Source organism: Rana temporaria, chromosome 1 (assembly GCF_905171775.1).
Source record: "Rana temporaria chromosome 1, aRanTem1.1, whole genome shotgun sequence".
In the NCBI taxonomy this organism is placed as follows: domain Eukaryota; kingdom Metazoa; phylum Chordata; class Amphibia; order Anura; family Ranidae; genus Rana; species Rana temporaria.
In genome coordinates, this window is record NC_053489.1 from 601,901,329 (window position 1) to 601,926,286 (window position 24,958).

At 44.2% G+C, this 24,958-nt stretch overlaps 1 protein-coding gene across 4 annotated transcripts in view; it reads left to right on the forward strand.

Annotated features, from left to right (window-relative positions):
• Positions 1-24,958, forward strand: part of CCDC149 (coiled-coil domain containing 149) — a 106,220-nt gene that overhangs the window by 52,265 nt on the left and 28,997 nt on the right. For all 4 annotated transcript variants that reach the window (XM_040335176.1, XM_040335178.1, XM_040335177.1 and 1 more), the window contains exons 7-8: positions 8,797-8,869; positions 17,713-17,797. In XM_040335176.1, the coding sequence (XP_040191110.1) occupies positions 8,797-8,869; positions 17,713-17,797 (158 nt within the window). The remainder of the gene's footprint in view (positions 1-8,796; positions 8,870-17,712; positions 17,798-24,958) is intronic.

Below are 24,958 nucleotides of genomic sequence, written 5' to 3' on the forward strand. Positions count from 1 at the left end.
CCACTAGCTACACATTCCCTGATCAAAACCTTTTTGCAAGGTATGATCCGGCTTAGTCCACCAGTCAAGATTCCCTTGTGTCCATGGGATCTGAATCTGGTCCTTTCTGTCTTACAGAAACAACCATTTGAGCCCTTGGCTCATATTCCTTTGGTCCTTCTGACCAGGAAGGTGATATTTTTGGTAGCCATAACCTCCGCCAGGAGGGTTTCGGAGTTGGCGGCCTTGTCTTGTAAGGAACCGTACCTTATATTCCATAAGGATAGAGTGGTCCTACGGCCCCACCCGGCTTTCCTACCTAAAGTTGTTTCAAAATTTCATTTGAATCAGGATCTTGTTCTCCCGTCTTTTTTCTCAGAACCTAGTTCTGCAAGGGAGAAGTCTTTACATACGCTAGACGTATTAAGAGCAGTTAAGATCTATCTTAAGGCTACTGCTCAGGTCCGGAAAACTGATACATTGTTTATCCTGCCAGAAGGTCCCAGATGTGGGCAGGCAGCGTCGAAGTCCATTATCTCCAAATGGATTCGGCAGGTCATTACTCAAGCCTATGGCTTGAGGGGAAAGGTTCCCCCGTTTAAGGTTAAAGCACATTCCACTAGAGCGGTGGGTACTTCCTGGGCAGTGCATCATCAAGCCTCCATGGCTCAAGTCTGCAAGGCCGCGACATGGTCGTCTGTCCATACTTTCACTAAGTTTTATCAATTGGACATAAGAAAGAATGAGGAGAGCGCCTTTGGGCGCAGTGTGCTGCAGGCTGCAGTTTGATTCCTCATGTCTGATGGCGCCCGGCTTATTTCTTGGGGTCTCCCTCCCCTCATAGCATTGCTTTAGGACGTCCCACATAGTAATTACTATGCTTCTCTGTGTCCCGTGATGTACGATAAAGAAAATAGGATTTTTATAACAGCTTACCTGTAAAATCCTTTTCTTTTGAAGTACATCACGGGACACAGAGCACCCGCCCCTCTTTTGGGGTATTTGGGACACTTATTGCTTGCTACAAAACTGAGGCACTCCCGGTATGGGAGGGGTTATATAGGGGAGGGAACTTCTTGCCTTAAGGGCGTGCCAGTGTCCACACCTGAAGGTACTCTCTATAACCCACATAGTAATTACTACGCTTCTCTGTGTCCCGTGATGTACTTCAAAAGAAAAGGATTTTACAGGTAAGCTGTTATAAAAATCCTATTTTTTAAGCAGAGAGGTCCAGACCAGGAACCTCCATATTTCCTTCCCCAGCTTCCTTAAAAAACTCTTCTACATAAACCAAGTTGCAATTTGTGCTGTTTGGTCCTTTAATCCATCAACTGTTTAACCACTTCAGCCCCGGACCATATTGCTGGTCAATGACCCGGCCACTTTTTGCGATTCGGCACTGCGTCACTTTAACTGACAATTGTGCGACGTGGCTCCCAAACAAAATTGGCGTCCTTTTTTTCCCTCACAAATAGTTTTCTTTTGGTGGTATTTGATCACCTCTGCGGTTTTTATTTTTTGCACTATAAACAAAAATAGAGCGACAATTTTGATTTTTTTAAATATTTTTTGCTATAATAAATATCCCCCCCCCAAAAAAAAAAAAATATATATATATATATATATATATATATAAATATATATATATATTGATCCCAATGATGGGGCACTAATCCTTCCACTGATCCCAATGATGGGGCACTAATCCTTCTACTGATCCCAATGATGGGGCACTGATCCCAATGATGGGGCACTAATCCTCCCACTGATCCCAATGATGGGGCACTAATCCTTCCACTGATCCCAATGATGGGGCACTAATCCTCCCACTGATCCCAATGATGGGGCACTAATCCTCCCACTGATCCCAATGATGGGGCACTAATCCTCCCACTGATCCCAATGATGGGGCACTAATCCTCCCACTGATCCCAATGATGGGGCACTATTTCTCCCAGTGACACCAATGATGGGGCACCATTTCTCCCAGTGACGCCTATGATGGGGCACTATTTCTCCCAGTGACGCCTATGATGGGGCACTATTTCTCCCAGTGACGCCTATGATGGGGCACTATTTCTCCCAGTGACGCCTATGATGGGGCACTATTTCTCCCAGTGACGCCTATGATAGGGCACTGTTTCTCCCAGTGACACCTATGATGGGGCGCTATTTCTCCCAGTGACGCCTATGATGGGGCACTATTTCTCTGAAGCACAGTCAACTGGCCCTCTGTTTAGAGACCCCTGAACTAGACTATCATTAGGATAAGATTTGGTACATTAAAGTGTTACTAAAGTCTAATTTGATTTAAATTAAAATGACAAGCATGTTATACTCACCTGTTCTGTGTAATGGTTTAGCACAGAATGGTCCTAAGCCTCCTCTTCTCTGGGTCCCCTGCCGGAAATCTTGGCTCCTTCTCTTCTTCGTGTGCCCCCATAGCAAGCTGTGCGCTATGGGGGCACACAGTGTCTGCTCACTCCTGAGCTCCATAGACGCACCCTGTGGGACTTGGCCCCGCCACCACTTTCTCCTCACTAAATTTGATTGGCAGCAGCAGGAGCCAATGGTTTCTTCTGCTGTAGAGTCCCTGTGTGAAGAGGAAGAGATGGAGCTGTTCACAAAGCTGGATCTCTTCTTCCCTCTCTTCCCCTTAAAGGAGAAGTCCAGCCTGGGCTAATTCGGCTGGGCTTCTCCTCTGGGTCACAGGAGTGCTATTCGACTTGCACTCCTGTGACACGTTTTCAGCGGAGAGCGGTCTGAAGTCCACTCTCCACTGATGTCACTGCCATCAGTCCGGGCAGCACATCATCGCTACTTCCCAAGTCGGGATCCACCAGCTGCCCTGATTGATGGCTGTCTCAGTGTATCAGCAAGCCGCTGAGACAGCCTCTCCCCGCCCCTCGAGTCCCTGCCTGGGACCTCCTCCACTAATGCATTTCATCCACAAGGCAGGGCTTATCCTTAAAGGCCCTCCTATCTTGTGGTTAAATGCATCAGTGGAGGAGGTCCCAAGTCGATCCATCTGATTTTTTGAGAGTGGCCTGATTCAGGGCTTGAGAGTAGCGTGTCCTATACTTTGGCCATTCTGTAATGCATGACCAGGAATATTTCTTCGAAGACTTATTTTTTTTTACTGATTACTATGTCGTTATTATGTAGGACTTCCCCAATTGCACTGGTCACAATGAGAGAAGATGGGGGGGGGGGGGAATCTTTCCAATGGGGATATAAACAGCAATAATAAAAAAAAAAAAAAACTTTTTACAAACATGGGAAAAGGTAAACGTACTTCTGTTAGGTTATGTTTGTGCCCCCTGTAGTAGAGACTTCTGTTAATCTCCTGTTCCAGTCATGGTGCTTAACAGTGGAATATTCTCTAGCTAGGGGAAGCAAGATTGTGTCTGGAGTTCCACTTTAAGCCTTATTGGGAAGGTTGTGTGTTTTTCTCCTGAGCAGTGTGCAGAAAGCCATACCGGTTTCCCGTGTGATCAGGGCTTTCTATTTTGCAAACTGTCAAAATCAGTTATAAAACTTTTTTAGACATCTGATACGGTTTTTGAAACTCCTAATTATATTTGACAACCTTCACTGTCCTAGACATGAACTTCAAGCTTTATTCTTTCCCAATATATTTATAACTCGCCGAAGTGGAGTCCATTAACATCCAATCTTCCATGCAAACAGCTGCAACCTTTCTGGCCTTGAGATATAGAGCAGACTGATTTCTCTGAGGGCGGATAATGAAATGCTGGAATAAACGTTCTCTGCTGCACTGAATTTTTATTTATTCTTTCTGACTTTCTAAAATATTATATAGCACTTAAAGTGAACCTGTGACCTTCTTACTGGTAACAGTCCAGTGATGGGACTCTAATGTAGGTGCATCATGGTGTCTGATCTCGCTGCATTGTTATTCACAAAGTTTCTTGGAAATCAAGGGTGTCCTATTACCATTGCCAGGGATCGCAGCTCTCAGGGTCCATGCACACTAGGAGTAGAAAAAAATGCCAAAACCTCTGGCAGCTAATTTTTTCACCAATCAATGTACACTAAAAGCGGAGTTCACCCATGTTTTAGTTTATTAAAAGTCAGCAGCTACAAAAAGCATAGCTGCTGACTTTTAATAAACTGACACTTAACCTGCCCCATGGCCCAGCCATGTGGCCGCCCAGAGGCTCTACAAACAGAAAAAATTGCGCTTATCGACTAGGAATGGTCAATGGAAATTAACATTTAACTTAGACACGGAAAAATGGGGAGGCAGCAGTTCTGGTGCAAGTGCACTAAAGACATAGGGAAAAAAGGGGGGGTTAGAACTGCGCCATGGCACCCGGACTTGGTGTGATACAAAAGTCAATACAATATCTTAACACTCATAGGGGTTATAATCAAAGGAAGTCTATATTCTTTCCAGCATGAGCGTGGTCCTGATACAGGAGATAATCCAATCACCACCGTGATAGACAGCACACTTGTAGGATTGAGAGCCCACCACCAGTATCATAAGCAGCTTACCAGATAGGTAATATCAGACAGCAGTCGGCTGTGAACCCAGCCGCGGCCTTTGGGGAGGTCCCCCTCCCTGAATCGAAATCAGCACTTGATCCTCTCCCCCTCCTCTCCTTGGCGCCGTCATCGTAACTGTGGTTACCCAGCCGTGACAGCTTATGGCTTCACGGCAGGTCGCGCCCTGCGCATGCACGAGTCACGCTGCGCTCTCCTATTGGCCAGCTGATCTTCTGGGACCCGAGTTGTGTCCCAGAAGATCGCTGGCAGGGAGGGGCCCGGCGAGAGGAGGAGTCAACTAGGCGGCCGGAAATAGGAAGCGGTACAGGAAGTCCCACTAAAAGTAAGGTAAACAACCCCCCAAAATATGACATGCCAAATTTGGTATGTCGGGGGGCTAGGAGTGCTTAAAGCAGAAGTTCCACTTTTGAGTGGAACTCCGCTTTCAATGCCGAAAGCTCCTAAATGTGTGTTTGAGCATTTAGCGTTTTTTTTTCTGCCTGAAAACTCTAAAAAAAAGCACTTGTGATGGTTAGTTTCTGCCTCTAAACTCTCCTCTTAAATTATGCCTCTAAAAGCCCAAATGTGCATGGACACATAGGATAACACTGAGCTGCTTCTACAAGCAGGATAAAAAATGCAAGACTCCTGTAGAAGCAGCGTTTTATTAAGCCCAGTGTTCATGGGCCTACTATGGCCTGCGTCTTCCTTCTTTTTTCATCTCCCAATTGGTCAGAATGGTTGCTTTTAAACTGTGCAAACAATAGGGAGACGAGAAGAGCACAGAAAAGAGTAGACCACTGCACAGCCATGGGATTTGGATTGGGAATCTGGTTTGCTGTAATAAAGTGCTACTGCTTTTCAGGGTACCAGGGAACTCTTGAAGTAAATGAGGTGATAAAGAAGTGCAAAGCAACGTTCACACTAGTGTGACTTGTCATGCGACTTTGGACACAGTCTCATGACCAGTTGCAGCCCATTAACCACTTGCCGACCGCGCCATAGCCTAATGACGGCTACATCGCGGTTGTCCTGTTCTGGAAGGGAGTCTATTGACATACTCCCAGAACCACGCCTGTGGCGTGCATCTGGCACGTTCTGTGATCAATGTGTACTTCGGACACAGCTGATCTCAGATCTGGGTAAAGGACCAATCACAGCGGCCCTGTGTCCAATCACAGCTGATCACAATGCAAACACACTTGCTGGTTATCGGCAATCCTTTCCTCACACTGTCGCAGCAGAACTGGCAAGTGTGAAAGGGGACAACTGCACTGATCATTAGGGCACTGATGATCAGTGCAGCCCTATCAGTGCCACCTATCAGTGCCTCCTCATCATTGCCCAGCAGTGCTTCATATGAGTGCCCATCAGAGCATCCTCATCATTGCCCAGCAGTGCTTCATATGAGTGCCCATCAGAGCATCCTCATCAGTGAAGGAGAAAAATTACCTGTTTGCAAAATTTTATAACCGAAACTAAGAAAAAAAAAAATTTTTCATTTGTTTAATAACAAAAAATAAAAAACCCTGTGGTGATTAAATAAGACCCAACATCGAGTACAGTACAGATTTATCCCAAAAGTAAAAAAAATAATACGTTTTTATATAATATAATAAAAGTTGATCATTATAAGCATCCCTATCAGTGGTAAATAGTTTGTATCATCCCTTTAACTGCTACATCTGCAAGAAAGCTGCTTCTTTGGAAAAACAAACCGACTTCATGGCCTAATTACCAGGTGAAAATAAGGGAAAGAGCCTAAAAACAGAAAACAAATGCAGACATCAGATTTAAGTATTGGTAAGCTGCAACATAATAAATGTTTGCTTTTGAGTTTAATATCACTTTGTTACTGTATTACATGCAATATCCCAAGTCCTTACTGCCTGCACTCCACGCCCTGCATTCCCTTATGTTTAAGATGCAGTACTTCATATTTGTCTATTACACACAAAAGCCACGAGTCACTTGCATGTAGTGCAGAGTTTACAACCACTACTAAGATGGAGTGCAGTAGCTCAATACCCACAAGTCTGCATGCCTCTCTGTGGTGCGGGGGGACAACTGTCTCTACTCTTGGCTCTTCACACAGGTGTTGAAAATAGACGTTTGTTGTTTTTAACGCTTTCCGAAACTCATATCAATGCCACTCAAAATTGTTACTCTAGGGAGCAGATGGGAGTGTTTTCACGTTGCAGAGTCTAACCCTATTCATAATATTTCCTTGTAGACAAGACTATGTCTGATAACAGCTGGAAAGGTCATCCTAAAATCCTGGAAGGTATCTACCCTTCCTTCACTTTCAATGGTGAAAAAAGATCTGAAAGCGCTTTTATATATTGAATAATTAGACATAGGAAACCACTCATTCAACTCCACAAACCGCGTTTTCAAAAGATAGCAAACTGTTGTCCAATTCTGAGAGAACACAAATTATGACAACATTAAGGTATTCCGAATGGTAGAGCAAAGCTTTTTTTTTTTTTTTTTTTACTAACTCATTGGGCAGATTATTAATGTCACTGGTCCCCAAAAAGTGTCAGGTGTCCAATTTGTCTGCAGTCGCAGTCCCGCTGTAAGTCGCTGATCGCCGCCATTACTAGTAAAATAAATAAAAACTGCATAAATATATCCCATAATTTGTAGACGCTATAACACTTGCGCAAACCAATCAATTTACGCTTATTGGCATTTTTTTTTCACCAAAAATATGTAGCAGAATACATATTGCCTCGGGAGTGTGCTCGCGGGTCCCGGGAACTTGATGTTTGCCGGCGGCCCGCGATTGAGGTCAGGAGAGGCAGAACGCGGAGATGCCTATGTAAACAAGCCATTTCCCTCTTCTGCCTAGTGACAAGATCGGGAGCAGTAATCACTGTCGTGTCACTGGTCGCCCACCACACAGTTAGAATCTCTCCCTAGGACACACTTGACCCCTTCATTGCCCCCTAGTGGTTAACCCCTTCCCTGCCAGTGTCATTTACACAGTAATCGGTGAATTTTTATAGCACTGTTTGCTGTATAAATGGTCCCAAAAATTTGTCAAGTGTCTGCCATAATGCCTCAGTCACGATAAAAATCGTAGATCGCTGCCATTACTAGTAAAAAAAAAAAATGAATAATACAGATGCCATAAAACTATCCCCTATTTTGTAGACGCTATAACTTTTGCGCAAACCAATCAATATACGCTTATTGCGATTTTTTATTTTTTATTTATTTTTTACCAAAAATATGTAGAAGAATACATATCGGCCTAAACTGATAGGGCGGTCCCTGCACAGTGTGCGGGGACCACCCTGTCAGCCGCCGGCTCAGCGGGGATATACGGAGCGATCCCCGCTGAGCTTACGGACACACGGAGGCGGATCATTACTGATCCGCCCCGTGTGAAAGGGCCCTTAGAAATCTACCATTCCCAATGGTAATCTGATAGCATGTGGTGTTTTTTTTATTTTAGTTTACATTGAACCTAAACTTTGTAAATTGTACAGTGAGATTGGATATCTAGTGTTTCTGTGTCCAGTCTTCTTCGTGAACCCACTAAGTTTAGGTTGAATGGTACAAAAAAAGAACATTTTATGTGGCCAGCTCTTCAGTCTTCTTACAGACCAATAAATCTTACCCGTTCATCCAGTCACGGATTGGTGGGCACACACATTTATGACTTCTGTTCAGTTCTATCTAAACTTGAACGATTGTACAAAGTGATTGGCATCATCTGAAGTCTCATTGTTATCCAGTTCTACTAAGCAGCTTAAGTACTGCTACGGCATATAAATATTAGTTTTGTGTAATTTGTGCCCTCTCCACTTCCTTTGGAACTTGGTAGAGCTCCTGCGGCGATTTCTTAGCTGGAATAACATCACCATAGCAACCAACAAACTGGTCAGCCCATGCGCCAGTAGCGCCTGCAGATCAGATTTGGATTCATGCACTTTGAGGATTATTTCATAAACCGCACAGATGGCAAGACGGATGTGCAGGGAAAGTAACCCACAGCAACCAATCAGATTGGGGGTTATAGAGTGACAGAAAATGGTTGCCATTTGCTAGTACACATTCTTGCTTTGTGCAACCTGATTGCTTCTCCATTTTTTTTTTTTTTTTAGCTTTGTTTTATAAGGAAATTTCATCCCCATGCGCCTTTCCAAATTACAGGTCTATGCAACAGTCACACATTTGTTAGTCTAGACTTAAATTGCATCTCCCTCCTTCAGATTACTGTGATTGTTCCGTCACATTCTTGTCTTCTTGTCTCCCAGAGCTCCACTATGAGATTTCAAATTTGTTTTTCTCCAGATATTTGCAGGAGAGGCTGAAACAACTGCAAGAGGAGGTTAACCTGCAGAAAAACAACATTGTCAAATACAAGGTAAATGAAGTGTGTGGGTGGGTTGAGAAATGAAATCCCTAAATTGCTGTCCTTAAATAAAACATGACTGGTGTGTTTCTATGGAATCTATTTCTTGTTTTATATTTCAATAATCTTTATTGAGTTTTATCACATAAGGAAAACATACATAGAAGCATAAACAAGATGCATGGGAACAGAGTCTGTCAAAATTAATGGGATACAAATTAGCGCTCAGGCGAATCCAAATGACAGGCTACGGTAGCGGTACAGTGAATGTTGAGCAAACGTTGCTACAGTACCAGAACCAGGTGGTATCCGCTCCTGCCCCGACACCCCCATGGGATCAATCTGTGCCAGGGAGGAGGGACACCACGCTGTCTGTCGCCAATATCACTACTTACATAACTATCAAAAATTACGTTGAGATAACAAATCAAACAGGGAAAGGGGAAGAGGGGAAGGAAGAGAGGGGGGGGGGGAGGGGGGTCACCCTATAGTAGCATAAGTGTAAATAAGGCAATATGTTAGTACATGGACAATGTCATTGGCTTAGTCTTTAACAGTACATATTGGGGTTGATAACCAGCTGTCCCATTTCGTCCTAAAAGAGCTGAACCTAAGATCCGCTAGTGCTAACAGCTTTTCCATCTCACACTGGTGATTTAGAGTAAGAATGGCATTGTTATGAGATGGGGGTTCAATCGTGTTCCACAATCTGGTGATAGTTATTTTAGCCGCTAACAGAAGTTGTACAACCACCACTCTGAACTTAGAGGGAAATTCGTCTATTGTCAGATGTAGGAGAGCAAGCTCAGGAACGGGATCTATGTGTCTTTTGCAAATATCCAAGATCATGGAAAATATCTTGTTCCAGAAGGATCGCACCGATTTACAGGCCCACAAAATATGGTACAATGTGCCCACTTCTCCACACTGTCGCCAACAGAGGGCCGTGTGGTCAGGGTAGTATTTAGATAATTTGTAGGGCGTGAGATACCAGGAGTGCAAGACCTTCTGAAAGAGTTCCCAGTGGCTCGCACACCTGGAGGAGGAGTAGGTGGTAGAGAACGCTACCTTCCAAGATTTATCAGGAAAGGTCTTACCCAGGGTTTTTTCCCATTTAATGATAGTGGTCGTTTTAAAAGAGGGGTTTTGGCTATTGTAGATGTTGTAGAACAACGAAATACCTTTAACCGGGGTAGCAGGATCTTGGAAAAAGGTGGCAATCGGGGATGCACACTCCAAGTGGGCTGGCAGGGGATGTTTCTTCAAAAAGGACAAAATCTGTAGGTAGGGAAAATGTGCAGAGGGAGGAAGATTAAATCGAGCGGCCAAGTCTTCAAAGGTGTGAAGGGATGTGTTATGATACAAATCTTTGAGGAGATTAAGGCCCTTTGAAAACCAGGCTTTCAGATCAAGGCAAGGTATAAAATGTTGGAGAACCGATAGTGGTGTAGATATCCTACAATGTGAACCACCAATCGAGGCAGAAGTATTGAGTTCGGACCACAGTTTGGTGGAAACACGCACAGTGGGGATAGGGGAAGCGGGGACAGGGGCTCCCAATTTAATGGCTAATAGAAATGACCTGAGGTCGTTATTTTGGGCATTGCTGGCCTCCAGAAGAGCCCATGATTTGTGTGCAGAGGGGATCCACCAGTGTTTAAGTTGGTCTATGACACACGCCTTATAGTAAGCCATGACATTAGGTGCTCCCATTCCACCCAATTTTCTATGTTTTAGCATAATAAGAAGAGAGCATCTAGGGGGTCTTCTGTTCCAAATGTACTGATTGAAAAGTGTCTGTACTGAGGAGAGGAAAGTGCGCGGAAGAGGGATTATAAGAGTGCGGAATAAATAAAGGAGTTTAGGGAGTATAATCATTTTCAGCGCTGCTATCCTTCCTGCCGTTGATAGATCATGGGAGTGTAACTGGTTCAGGTGTTGGGGCAAGGATTCCAGAAAAGGTTTAAAATTATGCCTATAAAGTAGCGAGATATGTCGGGTCAAATGAGTTCCTAAAAAGGGTAATGAGTGAGAGGACCACATAAAGGGAAATTTTTTAGTCAATACCATTTGCAAGGACGCAGAAATATTAATGCCTAACATTTGGGATTTGGTTTCGTTTAGTTTGTAGTAAGACACAGCACTGAATTCGCGTAGTATATTCTGTGTTTCGGACAAGGACGTTCTGGGATTGGAGAGCATAAGCATAACGTCGTCGGCGAATAAACTGATTTTATGTTCTTTACCAGCTACAGTTAGGCCTGCAATCTTATGGTGGTTTCTTATATTTTCCGCTAAAGGTTCCATGAGAAGCGTAAAAATTATAGGCGACAAGGGGCAGCCTTGCCGTGTCCCATTAGATATACGTATCAGTTTGGATGTAATCCCTGAGGTAAGTACAACAGCCGAGGGAGTGGAGTAAAGGGATAAGATGGCTGTCTGTATCCACCCCGTTATTCCAAAAGTAGTAAGTACTGATTTGAGGTAGCCCCAGTGGACCCTGTCGAACGCCTTCTCCGCATCCAAGGAAAGAAGCAGAGAAGGCGTCCGAGAGGCCCCAGCCTGGGAGATCAGATTAATAAGTCGCCGGGTGCCATCCGGAGCTTGGCGTCCGGGTACAAACCCCACTTGATCCGGATGAACGAGGAGGGGCAGGATTTTTTGCAGTCTAATAGCCAGGAGTTTAGCATACAGTTTAACATCAGTGTTAAGCAGAGATATGGGTCTGTAATTGGCAGGACTAGTAGGGTCTTTGTCGGGTTTGGGCAAGGTCACTATTACCGCTTTCAACATTTCAGGCGGAAAGGTTCCTGAGGACGAAGCTAGATTGAAGACTGATTGCAAGTACGGTGTAAGTTCTTTAGAAAAATGTTTATAGTACTCGTTTGAGAAACCATCGTCGCCCGGGGACTTCCGATTGGGTAGTTTATTAATGGCCAAACAGATTTCTTGGGCCGTGAATGGTTGGGATATGGAATCAAGTTGATCCTTAGCAAGGGTAGGGAGTCGTGCTTTATCTAGAAATGCGCTAATAAGCGCTGGTGAAGGTTGAGGGGTGAATTCGTCAGTACGGAGGTCATACAGCGTCTGGTAGTAGTCCGCAAATGTATTGGCTATGTCCTTAGGGTTGATAACTGTGTCGCGCGTAACAGGATGTATAAGGGCAGCTATTCGTCGTTTGACCTGTCTAGCCTTCACCCTCCTGGCTAGCCAGGCTCCCGCTTTATTGTGTAAACCATAATAGTTGGCCTTGAGAAATTTAAGATGGTTCACATATTTGTAAAGAAGCAAAGACCTCAACTGCTCTCTGTCCCTAAGAATATTTTGTGTAAGTCGGGGGTCTGGTTTAAGTTTATTTTCTCGTTCTTGTAAAGATAGGGAAGTCAGCAAGTCAGCAATTTGCTTAGTCCTCCTCCGTCTTACAGTTGAGGCCAATTTGATCAATACCCCCCTCATATAGACCTTGTAAGTATTCCATAATGTAAATCTGTTAACATCGGGAGCATCGTTATAACTAAAGAAATTCTGATGTTCCTGAGCAATCGTTTGGCACAACAGCTTGTCCTCCAAAAGGGAGGTGTTCAGTCTCCAAATTGGAGGGGGCGAGCTACCAAGCTTATCATCGAATTCTAAAGTAAGCGGGGCGTGGTCTGACCAAGATATTGTGCCAATGTCCGTGCCCAGTACATTCTGAAGAGACCTCTTGCCTGTAAAAAAAAAGTCAATGCGGGAATAAGAACAGTGAGCAGCAGACAAAAACGTGTAGTCCTTCTCTGAACCGTGGAAGCACCGCCATACATCATACAATTCATACTTTTCAAGCAGGGGAATAATAGATTGAGTAGGTCTCCTGGCTTGGGAAGTGGAGTCCATAGAGGGATCCAAAATAGAGTTGAAATCCCCCCCTATGAGTAGAGTACCTTGAGCCACTTCCGAGATTGTGGTGAGTAAAGGGGCAAGGAACTTGCGCTGCTTCGTATTGGGGGCATAGAGGTTGACAAGCGTAAACATCAGTCGATTCAGTTCGCATATCAGAATTATAAACCTCCCTTGGGGGTCTTGAATGGTGCGAATGTGACGGACTATTACGGAATCCTTAATAGCGATCATCACACCACAAGCTTTTTTGGGTCCGTTGGACATGTACAATTGGGAGTAGGTGTGAAAGTTCAATTTAGGGCATTTATGGGCCGCAAAATGGGTTTCCTGGGCAAAGATGATATCCGCCTTAAGAGAGCGGGCTTCTTTCAGTAACGCAGCTCGTTTAAAGGGGCTATTGAGTCCCTTAGCGTTTATGGATACGAATTTCAAAGGCATGACAAAGATCGGTTGATCGCTGAGATGAGGCTACACATGGGTACACAATTAAACCAGAAGTGAGAAGGTAAGTACCCGGTCAATATACATACAGGGTCCAGAAAGTCTTCTGCTGGCAGCAGCGTACAGTTGAGTAGAAGATAGACATTTCGCTGGGCAGCGGGAGTGTGATGTTAACAGTCCAAGGAAGCAGATCAGGGACAAGTCCAGGTTTGGTTGAAGCTAGAGCCATACTAGGGATGGTGACCCGGAGGGTAGAGGAAGTCGGGAAGCACAAACATAGAGCAGAAAACAGGGACAACAAAGGTAACATGGGTAAAAAAAAACCTGTTAAACACAGGTACAATGGGCAGCTCAGGCTGCTGCGGTAACTCGGGGGGTGAGGATCAATAGTGCGGTGCACTAGGTACAGAAGGAGGGCACTTCAGATACATGAACTCCATGCCTCACGCTTCTAACAAATAGCGATGGTGAGGAGAGGCTCTGCTTGTGTACGGATAGCAGGTTAAGACCACTCTGTATGCAGGCGTTCAGGGGTAGGATGAACAGGAGATTGAGCATCAGGAGGGAGTATGTTCCATTGCCTGAAGAGCACAATACCTTTTTCCACACTGTATATAGGATATAGTTTGCCATTCCAGGTGACAAGAAGCTTTGTGGGAAATCCCCAACGATAAACCACATTATTGTTGCGCAGTATCTTAGTAAGCGGGTTGAGCTTCTTTCTGTTCAGCGCAGTCTGTTGCGATATATCTGTATATAGAGAGATACCCGTAAATTCGTCAGGAACTACCGGGTTTTGTTTGGCCGCCGCCATGACACGCTCTTTTGCATGGTAGTAGTGAATGCGCGCCAAGGTATCTCTGGGTGCTGTATCTGGGAGGAATTTCGGCTTGGGTATGCGGTGGGCCCTGTCAACGCATAGCTCAATATCATTTAGAGTCGGAACAAGGGCTTTCATAAGGCGTTGAACAAAGGTAGTGAGTTCATTCGGTGGGATCGACTCTGGAATCCCCCTGAATTTAATGTTATTCCGCCTTGAGCGGTCCTCTAAATCCGCCATTTTGATTTGGAGGCGTTGGAGCTCAGATTCCTGGTCAGCATACGCATCAACAAGATCATTATGAGCGGCATAGAGATCTGCCATTTTGGCTTCCAGATGCTGTATTTGGGTACTATGAGCAGAGACAGTATTGTGTAGTGGGGCAACCATATCAGAAAAATCCGTAAACAGGGTCCTTCTGAGGGATAAGAGCATATTTTTCATAGTGCTCTCAGATATGGCTTGTTCCGATGCTGGGAACATTTCAATAGAGGGCTCCGTCGATGTGCTCTGTGAGGAGAGCTGCATGGCCACATGCTGCAGCCCAGAGGAGAACTCGTCTCCCTCCCTGCGCTGCCTAGTTTTAGCTGGGCTGCGTGTAGTGGGTGTAGAGGGGGGTGAGGACTCATCCCGCTCCGTCGGAGCGACAGGCAGCTGACTCACCGCGTTGTGGCTGCCAGCTTGAGAGCGGGTCCCTCCGGAGGAGCTCGCGCCGGCGCCATTTTGAGTGTTCGGCGGTGGCGCTGCGGGGAAGAAGTCCGTGAGGCGCTGGGGCGGCTTGTTGTTCTTCCTCCTTTTGTTCATTGCTCCACGGGATCTCCGTCAGCTCAGGGGGTGCAATCGGTCCTCTGGGAGCCTCGTCCTAACGTCGCTGTGCTGTTGCTAAAGCGTGAGGTAGCAGGAGCTCACTACAATGCGGCCATCAACATCGCCGGCCGGACACGCCCCCCATCTATTTCTTGTTTTATATGAACAGACTCTGATAGGGGAGGGAGGAGTGGTGACGCTGGGGGACATTTATCAATGCTGCCTAATTATTGAGGTTACTAACCTGTTGCTATAATGTATTATACAATTATAATTAGATAATAGGACAGCATTAATAAACTTTAATACAGTATCCTTTGACAATGTAAGATACAAGTATCAACAAATACATATGAAAAAATATCACTCAAACGTGTATTGGATAACAAATACAAAATCTTAAAGCGGATCTCCACTCTAAAGTGGAGTCCCGCTGATCGGAACCCTCCCCCCCTCCGGTGTCACATTTGACACCTTTCAGGGGGGAGGGGGGTGCAGATACCTGTCTACAGACAGGTATCTGCACCCACTTCCGGCCCTACGATACGGGCAAAGGACGGGTTTTTTCCTTCCTTCCCGTCCGTCCGTTGTATGCTGGGAACACTCGGCTCCCAGCACACAGCGGGAGCCAATCGGCGGGCGCAGCGCGACTCGCGCATGCGCCGTAGGGAACCGGGCAGTGAAGCCGGAGCGCTTCACTTCCTGGTTCCCTCACCGAGGATGGAGGGGGGAGCAGCAGGGTGACGAGCGATCGGCTCGTCATCTGCTGCGATCACCGCTGGACTCCAGGACAGGTAAGTGTCCTTATATTAAAAGTCAGCAGCTGCAGTATTTGTAGCTGCTGGCTTTTAATATATTTTTCCCGTGGCACATCCGCTTTAAGAATACATAAAAAAAAGGTAAATGAATTATCATTCATTGCTACATAATAATGCATAAATAATGTGTACCAATGGGGGAAAAAATGGAAAAGAGGGAAAAAGAAAAAAAAATTAGGTTGGTGCAGTCGGAGAAGAAGAATTGTTAGGAAAGGGTGTACAGCAGGGAGAAACTAACTAAATAACCAAACCTTTAAGTAAGAATGGATAAAATTTCAGGTGAAGTTGAACATTCCATTCATGTATACCATAGTTCGTAGTCGCATCCTATATTTTCTATCACAAGTGAGGGACAGGTTTTATTATCTGTATGCAAGTTGCATAACAAATTGGATGCATTGAGCATATCTGTGCATGTTAAAAAAATAAATAAAAATAAAATAAAGTGCTCCTAAGAACTTAGGGCCAGATTCACAACCAGCGGGAGCAACGTAACTTTTCCGATTTAAGTTACACCGCCGCAAATTGCCCAAGTTAGTGCCCGATCCACAAAGCACTTACCTGGAAATTTGCGGCGGTGTATCCTAAATCAGTCCGGCGAGTCCCATTTAAATGAGGCGCGCTCCCGCGCCAGACGTACTGCGCATGCTCCCGACGCTATTTTCCCAATGTGCTTTGCGCGAAGTTACGTTGCGCTGAGGTTTTGTGAATCGCGGCGGGTAAAAAAGAGTTGCGGCGGGAAAAATAAATTTTTTTGAAAAAAATGACAGCGACGCGGGAAAGACGGGTATACTTTTACATGGTGTACTAACTTTACACTTTGTAAAAGGTACCCTTAAGTTAATCTTGAAAACTTGAAGGATGGGTTAAACTTCCATAAAATAGGGGGATCAGGGGGGATCAGGTAATAGCCTTGACGATGCGTTTCGCGCTTCAAAGCGATTTGAAGCACGAAACGCGTCGTCAAGGCTATTACCTGATCCCCCTATTTTATGGAAGTTTAACCCATCCTTCAAGTTTTCAAGATTAACTTCATTTTAAACATTGTTATCCCGCTGGCAGCTTCCACTATATTGCACGGGAGTGTGCAATCTACGGATCTTCCATTAGAGGGCAGCAATTCCATCTCTGCTTCACTGTTTCTATCGAAGAGCGGTGTCTCAGACGTGTGACGTCATCACGATCGGACGGAACGAGCGGCTGTCCCTCCAGACCTCATCGTGCTGTGTCCCCGACTGGGGGATTCGTTGGATGATCCCGTCCTTTCTACCCCACGGTGACACTTCGGGTATGCGGATTGCCTGAAGTCAGGCTCCTGCTGAGAGTTGGACATCCATCTTCTCACCACCGCCACCCTACCATCTGCCCTTAAGGTACTGTTAGTGCTATTTCCATCTGATGGCATGTTCATTGAACCCGTGAGGTTTAACCCCGTGAACTTGATGGTAGCTGCCTGTGGAATTTACATCTGATGTATACAGCTTATATAGCTTTGTATATATTTTCATACTGACTTTTTATCATATTTCTGGAGTTCATCTTTAATAAATGGATTTTCTTCCTAAACATTTTATTTTAAACTTTTATCTTCTCCCAATAATACTGGGTCTATTATGAACTGTAGATGATCATGAGCGTGTTTTTTTGGTGTATTTTCTGTATCTTTGGTACTTCCGGGTACCACGACTCTCGCAGCTCCGGACTATCTACTCTACACCCTACATATTAGTAACGACTCTTACATGAGGGATTATCCTTGTTTAGCGCCAGTGGATTTTTTTGTGTATTTATTTCTTTAATAATAACCTCTACTATTGCCTCACTTATAATAGACATGTCAGAATGTAAACCACATCCAATTAAGACATCGGGATAATTAACATACCAGAATAAGGCTCCATTGTGGCAATAAAGAAAGAGATCAACATGCTTGAATTGGGGTCAGAACTCCCCTAGGCTCACAGGTCCAGCAGTGCTTGCTGCCTCCTGTTTTCTGGGCCAGTGTCTTTACATAGAAATGCTAGTAATAATGTGCTTATTTTAATGCAAGATTTATCTGTCATACATTTTAATGTCTTTTTTTATTTTAGAATGCTTTGGAGAGGAGGAAGAATTCCAAGTCAAGTGGCAAGTCAAACAGCAGTGCTCTTACTGGGGTTCTTTCTGCAAAACAAGGTACCTGCTGAATAAAAAACCTATATTATCATTATGGGATTCCATAAATTGTCATAAAATGAAATTATTATATGCATGCCATATGCAACAGTGTAACTTTTTTTTTTTTTTATGTAGTTTATTGAAATCAAGGGGCTACATTATACAAAACAATGCAACTTTCTTTTCATGTAATGCCTCATTCACACTACGGGCCGTTCGGGTCCGTCTGTCACGGACCTGAACGGCCGCTCCATGCATTTCTATGGAGCGTCGGATGTCAGCGGAGACATGTCTGCTGACATCTGACCTGATCCGATCTGCTGAAAACAGACGTATGGGGGCCACGTCCTCATCCGTCCATGCGGATCGGATCGGGTAAGATCTGATGAAAACGGACATGCTGTCCGTTTTCATCAGATCGCTCCATAGGACACAGCGGTGCCCGACAAGCCCCTCCCCTCCCAGTGAGCAGAGAGAAGCTTGTCATCCGTCGGCTCAGTGGAGATCTGCGGACTGATCTCCCGCTGAGCCGGCAGGAGCAGGTGGACTCCGTAGCGAGGGAGTTCGCCAAGTGTGAATGAGGCCTAAGACAAAAGTTCAGCAAGAGTTGATATAGCATTTTGTAGTAAACTAAATAAACATTTTGGTATCCGTTTATCAAGCAGCGGAAAATAACCGCAGCCAAGTTCTCTGGCATTCTCAGAGGAGAGCTCTCTCCTCTGTGTGGCTGTTGATAAAGCGCTGTCCTGCGCTTCTCCTTTTGTGGAGTGAAGTGATCTAAAAACAATTCTGAGAATGCCTCCGTTACTGTTATAGATGGATGGATAGATGGAGCGAGAGAGAGATATATATATATATATATAGTTGTGCTCATAAGTTTACATTTCCTGGCAGAATTTATGATTTCTTGGCCATTTTTCAGAGAATATGAACGATAACACAAAAACTTTTCTTTTACTCATAGTTGGTGTGTGGCTGAAGCCATTTATTATAAATCAACTGAGTTTACTCTTTTTAAATCATAATGGCATTAGAAACTAACCAAATGACCCTGAGGTTCTTAATACTGTGTATTGCCCCCTTTACCATCAATGACAGCTTGAAGTCTTTTGTGGTATTTATGTATGAGGCTTTTTATCTTCTTTATCTTCCTCCAAGCCTCCAGTTCCTGTACATTTTTAGGCTGTCTTGCATGAACTGCACATTTGAGATAACCCTTAGAGTGGCTCAATGATATTGAGCTCATTGGCCACTCCAGAACCTTCACTTGATTCTGCTATAGCCAATAACAGGTCGACTTGGCCTTGTGTTTTGGATCATTGTCATGTTGGAATGTCAAAGTACATCCCATGCGCAGCTTCCTGGCTGATGAATGCAAATGTTCCTCCAGTATTTTTTGGTAACATACTGCATTCATCTTGTCAACCATTTTGACCAAATTTCCTGTGCCTTTTTAGCTCACTCTTCATATTCCCATCGCACACTTTCCTGGATCTGCTCTTGGGTTTGGGTGCTTGTAGCAACAACCAGCTGGATACTGGTACACGTTACAGTAGAAATATTTGCCAGCACACCATGGAACGACGTAAATGGCGTCCAAACGGATGTTTTATTGCATGATCACAACACAGAGAGTGCAACGTTTCGGAGCCGCGCAGGGCCCCTTCGTGGCTCCGAAACGTTGCACTCTCTTTGTGTTGTGATCATGCAATAAAACATCCGTTTGGACGCTATTTACATCGTTCCATGGTGTTCTGGCAAATATTTCTACTTTTTAGCTTACACCTCCCCAAAACATCAACGATCCACCTCCGTACCTTTCATCATAGGCCTTGTTGACTCCTGTTCAAATGTAGTGTTTATGGTTGTGGCCAAAAAGCAACATTTTAGTCTCATCACTCCAAATTACTTTGTTCCAGCAGGTTTAAGGCTTGTCTCTGTGCTGTTTGGCATATTGTACGCGGAATACTTTGTGGCATTTGCGTAGTAATGGCTTTCTTTTGGCGACTCGACCATGCACCCCATCTTTCTTTAAGTGCCTTCTTATTGTGTCTTGAAACAACCACACCACATGTTTTCAGAGTCCTGTATTTCACCTGAAGTTATTTGTGCATTTTTCTTAGCATCCCAAACTATTTTCCTGGCAGTTGTGGCTGAAATTTTAGTTGGTCTACCTGACCGTGGTTTGGTTTCAACAGAACCCCTTATTTTCCACTTCTTGATTAGAGTTTGAACACTGCTGATTGGCATTCTCATTCCTTGGATATCTTTATATATCCCTTTCCTGTTTTATACAGTTCAACTACCTTTTCCCGCAGATCCTTTGACAATTCTTTTGCTTTGCCCATGACTCAGAATCCAGAAATGTCAGTGCAGCACTGCATGAAAGATGCAAGGGTCTGTCAGGAGTCCAGAAACTCATTGACAATTTTATACACACACACACTAATTACAAGCAAACGGATCACAGGTCAGGATAGTTACCTTTTTTTTTTTTTTTTTTTTTTAAACCGAGGAGGATGGTTACTTTTTATTAGCTATTTCTGTCAACTTGTATGCATTTTATCATCAGGCCAAAATCGCCAGGGTATGTAAACTTTTGATCAGGGTCGTTTGGGTAGTTTATGTTGCCATTATGATTTAAAAAGAGTAAACACAGTTGACTGATAATAAATGGCTTGAGCCAAACACTAACCATGAGTGAATGAAATGTTTGTGTTATCATTCATATTCTCTGAAAAGTGGCCAAGAAAGCAGATTTAGTAAGTTTGCACGCTTACAAAGAAATTAAGGGTCTGTACAGTGCCTTGAAATTTTTTTTCTCATGTTGCAACCAAAAACTTAAATATATTTTATTGGGATTTTATGTGATAGACCAATGCAAAGTGGCACATAATTGTAAAGTAGAAGAAAAATTATAAATGGTTTTCAATTCTTTTTACAAATAAATATCTAAAAGGTGTGGCGTGCGTTTGTATTCAGCCCTTTTTACTCTAAATACCCCTAACTAAAATCTAGTGGAACCAATTGCCTTCAGAAGTCAGCTAATTAGTAAATAGAGTCCACCTATGTGTAACTTTAATCTTAGTATAAATACAGGTGTTCTTTGACACCCTCAGAGGTTTGTTAGAGAACCTTGGTGAACATACTGCATCATGAAGGCCAAGTAATACACCAGACAGGTCAAGGATAAAGTTGTAGAGAAATTTAAAGCAGGGTTAGGTTATAAAAACATATCCCAAGCTTTAAACATCTCACAGAGCACTGTTCAATCCATCATCCGAAAATGGAAAGAGTATGGCACAATTGCAAACCTACCAAGACATGGCTGTCCATCAAACTGACAGGCTTGGCAAAGAGAGCATTCATTGACGAAGCAGCCAAGAGGCCCATGGTAACTCTGGAGGAGCTGCAGAGATCTACAGCTTGGGTGGGAGAATCTGTGCAACCCCATTTTTGAAAAAACGAATGGTCGGCCGTGACTGAAAACGATGGTGCCATCATGTAAAGGCTGATAAATCGTTCAGTGGACATAAATAAAAATTGGTTCGTATATATATATATATATATATATATATATATATATATATATATATATATATATATAATTTAGTGCAGACAATTCGGCCAATTTTTCATATATTGTGTATGGCCAGCATTAGAATGACCCAGTCAAAGTCTAGACCTAAATCCAATTGAGAATCTGTAGCAACACTTGAAATTTGCTGTTCACAGATGCTCTCAATCCAATCTGACAGAGCTTGAGCTATTTTGCAAAGAAGAATGGCAAAAATTCACACTCTAGATGTGCAAAGCTGGTAGAGGCATACCCAAAAAAGCCTTGCAGCTGTACTTGCAGCGAAAGGTGGTTCTACAAAGTATTAACTCAGGGGGGCTGAAAACAAATGCACGCCACACTTTTCAGATATTTATTTGTAAAACATTTTGAAAAACATTTTATCATTTTCGTTCTACTTCACAATTATGTGCTATCTTGTGTTGGTCTATTACGTAAAATCTCAATAAAATACATTTACATTTTTGGTTATAACATGATAAAATGTGAACGATTTAAAGGGGTAAGAATACTTTTGCAAGGCACCGTAATTGTTATCCTAGGTGTATTTTACACCAAGAATCCTAGAACAAACACATGAAGACCTGCACAAGGCTGAAATAGGCTACAAGACCATCAGCAAAAAGATTGGTGAGAAGTAGATAACTGTTGGAGCGATTGTTCACAAATGGAAGAAATACCAAATGACCATCAATCTCCCTCGGTCTGGCGCTCCATGCAAGATTTTGCCTCATGGGGTAAGGATGATCATGGAAAAAAGTGAGGGATCAGCCCAGAACTACAGGGGAGGAGCTTGTGAATGATCTCAAGGCAGTTGGGACCACAGTCATCAAACAAACCCTTGGTAACACAATACGCCTCCATGGATTAAAATCCTGCAGTGCCCACAAGGCCCCCCCTTAAGAAGGCACATGTACAGGCCCGTTTGAAGTTTGCCAATGAACATCTAAATGATTCAGAGAAGGATTAGGAGAAAGTACTGTGGTCAGATGAAACTAAAATTAAGCTATTTGGCATTAACTCAACTCAGTGTTTGGAGGAAGAAAAATGCTGACTATGACCCCAAGAACACCATCTCTACAGACCAGCACGGAGGGAGCGTCGAGTCAACATCGAAAAAGAGAAGAAGGCGACGCAGAAGACCAGGCCCCCGCTGGGAAAAGAGCTGAAAGACGACAGTGGTGGTGCCCGGCAGAAGGGAGTAGTCGGAAGACCCCCGGAGCTGCCTAATAATAAACTACTTTAAAAACCTGTGTAGTGTTTTTTTTATTGACATTTTTCTTCCACCAGGTGAATGGGTAGGGGTACGATGCACCCCATACTCATTCACATATGGTGGGGAGCTGGGATCTAAGCCCCCCCTGCCCCAAAGCACCCACCCTTGTTGAGGGCATGCAGCCTGGTACGGCTGGGGGGGGGGGGGGGCGCTCGCTCGTCCCCACCCCTTTCCCGACCGGCCGGTCTGCGTGCTCGGATAAGGGTCTGGTATGGTTTTGGGGGGAACCCCCACACCATTTTTTCGGTGTAGGGGGTTCCCCCTGAAATCCATACCAGACCTAAGGGCCTGGTATGCTTTTGGAGGGGGAACCCATGCCAGTTTTATTTTAAAATTTGGAATAGAGTTCCCCTTCCTGGAGGCGACTTAAAGTCGTGTTGTAAGTCGCGTTGTGATTCATGCTCAAATCATGTTCAAGTTGCCTCCCAAAGTCGCGCTTAAAGTTGTGTTGCCTCTGTGTGAACCGGTTCTAAGTAATATATAAGTAATAAAACTACAAGAGTATAGTTAGGACCAATAGGTAGGTGAGAAAGTTGAGTATTACACTATGAGAAGGTCCCTATGTGTGGCACATGCAAATATACATATATCTAAGAAACGTACAGGTGAAACCCGAAACATTTTAAATATTGTGCAAAAATTCATTATTTCACTACTTTAAAAGGTGAAACTAATATATGAGATAGACTCATTACATGCAAAGCAAGATAGTTAAAGCTGTGATTTGTCAAAATTGTGATGATTATGGCTTACAGCTCATGAAAACCCCAAATCCACAATATCAGAGAATTAGAATATTACATGCAATCAATAAAACAAGGATTGTATATAGAACAATATCGGACCTCTGAAAAGTATAAGCATGCATATTTACTTGGCTTGGGCCCCTTTCGCAGCAATTACTGTGGCATGGAAGCTATCAGCCTGTGGCACTACTGAGGTGTTATGGAAGACCAGGATGCTTCAATAGCGGCATTCAGCTCTTCTGCATTGTTCGGTCTCATGTGTCTCATCTTTCTCTTGGCAATGCCCCCATAGATTCTCTATGGGTTTCAGGCCAGGCCAGTTTGCAGGCCAATCAAGCACAGTAATCCCATGGTTGTTGAACCAGGTTTTGGTAGTGTGGGCAGGTGCCAAGTCCTGCTGGAAAATGAAGTCAGCATCCCCATAGAGCTCATCTGCGGAAGGATGCATGAAGCCCTCAAAAATCTCCTGGTAGACGGCTGCATTGACCCTGGACTTAATGAAGCACAGTGGACCAACACCAGCAGATAACATGACTCCCCAAATCAACACAGACTGTGGAAACTTCACACTGGACTTCAAGCATCTTGCAATATGTGCCTCTCCATTCTTCCTCCATACTCTGGGTCCTTGGTTTCCAAATGAGATGCAAAATGTGCTCTCATCAGAAAAGAGGACTCTGGACCACTGAGCAACAGACCAGGTCTGTTTTTCTTTAGCCCAGGTAAGATGTTTCTGACCTTTGGTTGGTCAGGAGTGGCTTGACAAGAGGAAAACGACATTTGAAGCCCATGTCCAGAATTCGTCTGTGTGTGGTAGCTCTTAAAGGACCGACTCCAGCCTCAGTCCACTCCACATAATTTTATATTAATGTGCTTTGATATGGCAATTTGGGAACATCCAACTTCTCTTGCAATTACCTTTTTGAGGCTTTCCCTCCTTATGGAGGGTGTCAATGATGGTTTCTCTTTCGTTCATGGATGGACACAGCCTTAATCTTGACATAGTGGAATAGCCTATCTATCTTTAGGAGTGACTAGGCAGAAGTGTTAACTTCAAAGCAGAACCGCCCTGCCCAGGGTGCGGTCCCACTGACTATATTCCCTCAGCCTGCACCAAGCAATTCAGTTTTTTCTGCCTAGTCTAAGGAGAAGACATGGCTCTCTTCAGGCCCATGGCTTGGAGGCTTTTAGTTTGGATTCGTTTTTTTGATTTTTTTATTCATTTATTTACGTTTTTCCTGCGATCAACTGCTGACTGTGTGACAGGCTGGATTCCAGATCCTTGTATTCTTCCCAGTTTCGGCCATCGAGCGTGTGCCTACCATAGCTGCGCGCTGGGTCATCCACGACATACCCGTTGCTCTATGGGTGGCCGGTGAGCTATACGGTCCAGGGCTTGCATCGAACCGGTCTACAGGGCCGGGTTGCAGTAGCCTGGCCGACAGCCACCTCCGTTACCATGCGGTAGATGTGCTTCAATCAATTGCCGACTGGGCGACAGGCTGGATCCCAGATCCTTGTATTCTTCCCAGTTTCGGCCATCGAGCGTGTGCCGACCATAGCTACGCGCTGGGTTGTCC